This window comes from Gossypium arboreum, chromosome 4 (assembly GCF_025698485.1).
Source record: "Gossypium arboreum isolate Shixiya-1 chromosome 4, ASM2569848v2, whole genome shotgun sequence".
In the NCBI taxonomy this organism is placed as follows: Eukaryota; Viridiplantae; Streptophyta; class Magnoliopsida; order Malvales; family Malvaceae; genus Gossypium; species Gossypium arboreum.
The window spans coordinates 4,792,229-4,795,821 of record NC_069073.1 but is presented as its reverse complement, the minus strand read 5'-3'; the positions used below and the strand labels follow the sequence as shown (position 1 = coordinate 4,795,821).

General features: G+C 34.0%; 1 protein-coding gene across 1 annotated transcript; it reads right to left on the bottom strand.

Moving 5' to 3' along the window:
- Positions 1-1,190: 1,190 nt before the first annotated feature.
- Positions 1,191-3,338, bottom strand: LOC108459447 (uncharacterized). The gene is made up of 3 exons (XM_017758814.2): positions 3,047-3,338; positions 2,827-2,915; positions 1,191-1,628 (listed from the first exon to the last, which is right to left on the bottom strand). The coding sequence occupies exons 1-3, from the start codon at positions 3,207-3,209 to the stop codon at positions 1,500-1,502; spliced, it is 381 nt and encodes a 126-aa protein (XP_017614303.1). The 5' UTR covers positions 3,210-3,338; the 3' UTR covers positions 1,191-1,499.
- Between the last annotated feature and the right edge of the window lie 255 nt (positions 3,339-3,593).

Below are 3,593 nucleotides of genomic sequence, written 5' to 3'. Positions count from 1 at the left end.
TTATCTTACTTTTAATATTTTTAAAACGTTTTAGCGTATCCTAAAACTCATCTTTTCTCCCGGTCGTTCATTCCCCTCTCGCTCTCAACTCTTTTTATTCCTTCAATTTCCTTACGTCATTTAGTCTCCCACACAATTTCTCTCCATCTCCTTCATCAAGATTGCCCTACCATCTTATGGCTTCTCCCCTTTATTTTCTTTTTCATTGAAAACTCAACCCATCTCTCAGCAAAAAAGTAGAATTAATTAGAAATTTTAAACAATGTAAAATTCATGCATGTTAGAAGAAAGACTACTTGCGCTCCCATGCCTTTCTTTGTTGTGTTTTTTGATTCGGTATTCCCCTGCAAACTAATTTGATAGAATTTTTTTTTTTTTTTTTTACGAATCAAGATTGAATTGATAAAATTTGTAAAATTGGTGGTTAAATTTGTTAAAAAATTTAGAATTAAGACCAAATTAATAGAATTTGTAAATATTAAAAAACTAAATTTGTTATTATGCCAAAAAAAAGTTTTCGTTGGTGATTTAATGGATGAATGATCGAAATATTAAAATTCGATAATGTTAGAGAATAAAATAAAAATTTTAATATTAACTTACTAAAATAGACACACACCATAATTGGGTGACTATTTTATAGTTTATTTTTTATTAAACTATTTTTGTTGAGGATTATCTAAACTATTTTTTCTTTTGAGTATATCCATCAATCTATAAGATGTCTTGATTTAATCATATACCAACACATGATAGAAAAGTCACATAAACACCATTTTTTAATTGGATAGTTTACGTTTTTTCCTTTCCTTCTTTTTTGGCATTTCCATCAATCAACTATTAACTATCGATATTCAATAATAACTTAAGTTGGGTTTGGATAGACAGTGAAGTACGGTGCATTTAACTATCGATAGTATCTAATCTCACCGCCACTTAATTTTTGCACTAATCGCATTTTTACACTAATAATAAGTAAACATACTGCCCATTCAAACCCACCCTTAATTATATAACAACACATGACAAAAAATCCACGTAAATACCATCTATTAGTCGAATGTTGAGTAATGTTGATCAAACATTGACCCACATTGAACGGGCGTTGACCAGCATTGATCGGTAAACTTTTAATTGAATTTTTTAAATATATATATTCAAATTATTTGTAGTTTAGCTTAGCCTCGAGATCAAATCAATGATAGATGACTTCTCATTTTCTTATTCGTAATACATGTACCTCAGTCCCAGTGAAGGTTGTCAACTAGTGAGACTTTGAACATCAATTGTGTAGACACAATTTATCATCATGCATCATGATTGCCACTACTATCCTGATTAGATAACTGTTTTACAAGTGAAACGAGCCATAAGGTAACTCCCCCTATTTGAGTTTTACGAGAATTCTCATGTTGAATCCAGGAAGCAACCAAGTATCATCCCTGGCTTGAACTAACCATCTTACAATAACTAGCACTTCAAAAGGTGTCTCTCCATCGCTAGCACTTGGACGCTTTGTTCAAAGCATCAAATACACTCTGTAGAGTGATATCCTCAACAACTACCACCTTATCTCTTGATTTAGAGCCTGAACCTATTGAAACTTGCCTTCTTTTCACCCCTAAAACCTGCCATTTGGGAACAATTACAAGTATTAAGAAGAATGAAAAGGGAGACAGTGCATTGAAAAAGAGCAAAATACTTCATGGAGAAATATGATATGAAGTTTTTGGATAACAGTATCTAAATAACTCCAGATTTCTATGACAACATCATCCATGACAAAAAGTTGCACTTCATATCAATATCCACTCCAGTGAAGATGCATACATATTATTATATGAATCAAGGATGGAAACAGGGGCACATTCTCCAAGACCAGTTAATTATTCAACAAATTCAATTTAAAGAACATGGTGTGTGAACAATTTAGAAGTTCACTGTTATGAGGAAGAAGAAAAGGATGCCTTTGTATAATCATATAAGCAGTAGAGATGAATATATACACACTAATTTTCCGAGAAGAATTAAAGCTCACAGTCACAATCATCAATGGCATCCAAGTAAACATATCCTGGGTATTTGGGCAGATTCATGGATCTATATTACCTAATGTAGTTCCGGACCAATATTTTAATCTCATTTGTGGTCTAATTAGTCCAATACTTGTTTCCGCAGTGCTACAAACCTTTTTCCAAGCCAAGATATTTACAGACTCTTCTCATCCTGCACTAAATGAACTGTGATGGACACAACGAATGACACATGTGACGCCTACACAAAATGAATGTACACTAAATAAATCAAAAGCTAAAAGTTGCTGATCTTTCCTATCATTGATATGGATGATTATAGTGGAAGCCTAATGGAACCGGAAGTTCTAGGTGAAACCCTTGAATTCAGGGATGCAAGCAATATAGAAGGCAAATGCTCCTAGAACAGTAAGCAGATTTTGGTATTAAGCCAATAGACCTTTTTTCTCAGGGAATAGTTCCTTCTCCCTGATATTTTAGCAATAGGAAACTTAGAGAAGGAAGCTGAGTGATTTCTAATTGGGCAGGTACAATTCAAGGTTTCCTAATAAATTGATTCATTTTCTTAAAACAAGAATTCAATCTCACCAAATTATGACTATAGCAATGTAATGTTAGCTACCTAGTTGGAAAATGAGTTTCATATTTGGAGTCAATAGAGGAGATAAACAAAAAAAAGTTACAAATTTATATTGATATTTTACAAGATATTCATGCAAAGAAACCAAACTGAATTCCTGGAAAAAAAATCAATGAAGGAAAAATACTTGAGGTAAAAAAGCAAAGAACAGACCGAGCTGATATAATCAAGAAGTGCAGCGTTAGCTTCACCATCTTTGGCAGGCGCATCAATCTGGACCCCTACAGAGTCGTCGCTGAAATCTGGGCTGACCCCAAAGTTTTAAAGAAAATAAAAGAAAAACCCATTAAGGTAAAGAATGGGATCGTGAATGATAACAAACTTAAGGATGTTCAATAGAAAATAGTGGGAAAAAAGAGAGAGAGTAGCGGACCGGTGATGGAGGAAGATTTGGCGCCGGGTTTGGCGTGGATGGTGATGGCAACAGACGAAGGAGGAACCGAGCGGATTGAAGATGGGAACTTGGTGTCATTTTCAGAGGGCTGCGATGAGTCAGCTTTCTGGGTTTTGGCTTTTCCCTTCTTTGCTGGAGCCATTTAACTTTTCCTTCAATTCGAGAATAAAGCCATAGATCATAAGCACCAAGGGAAGCAAAGGAGAAGAACGGGTCTCCTCCAACCAAACGGGTGGGTTTGGCGGATTCGGATTGAATTATCTTTGGATTTATATTATTTTGGGTTGGGAGCACACCTGTTGATGGGCTGAGTTTTTTTGTATGAATTATTTTGGATTATAATTGATTTGGGTCAAATAGTTAAATAATTTTGAAATTTTGTAATAATTAAAATTTTTTAATTTCTCAAAGTATCTATCGGATCGAGCCTAGTTATTAATTTTTCGCATTTTATAGGTCCACTAAGAGTGTTGATCATGAGTTTTGAAGTTGTTCCATACCCAAAAGGGTATAATAGTTTAATGTT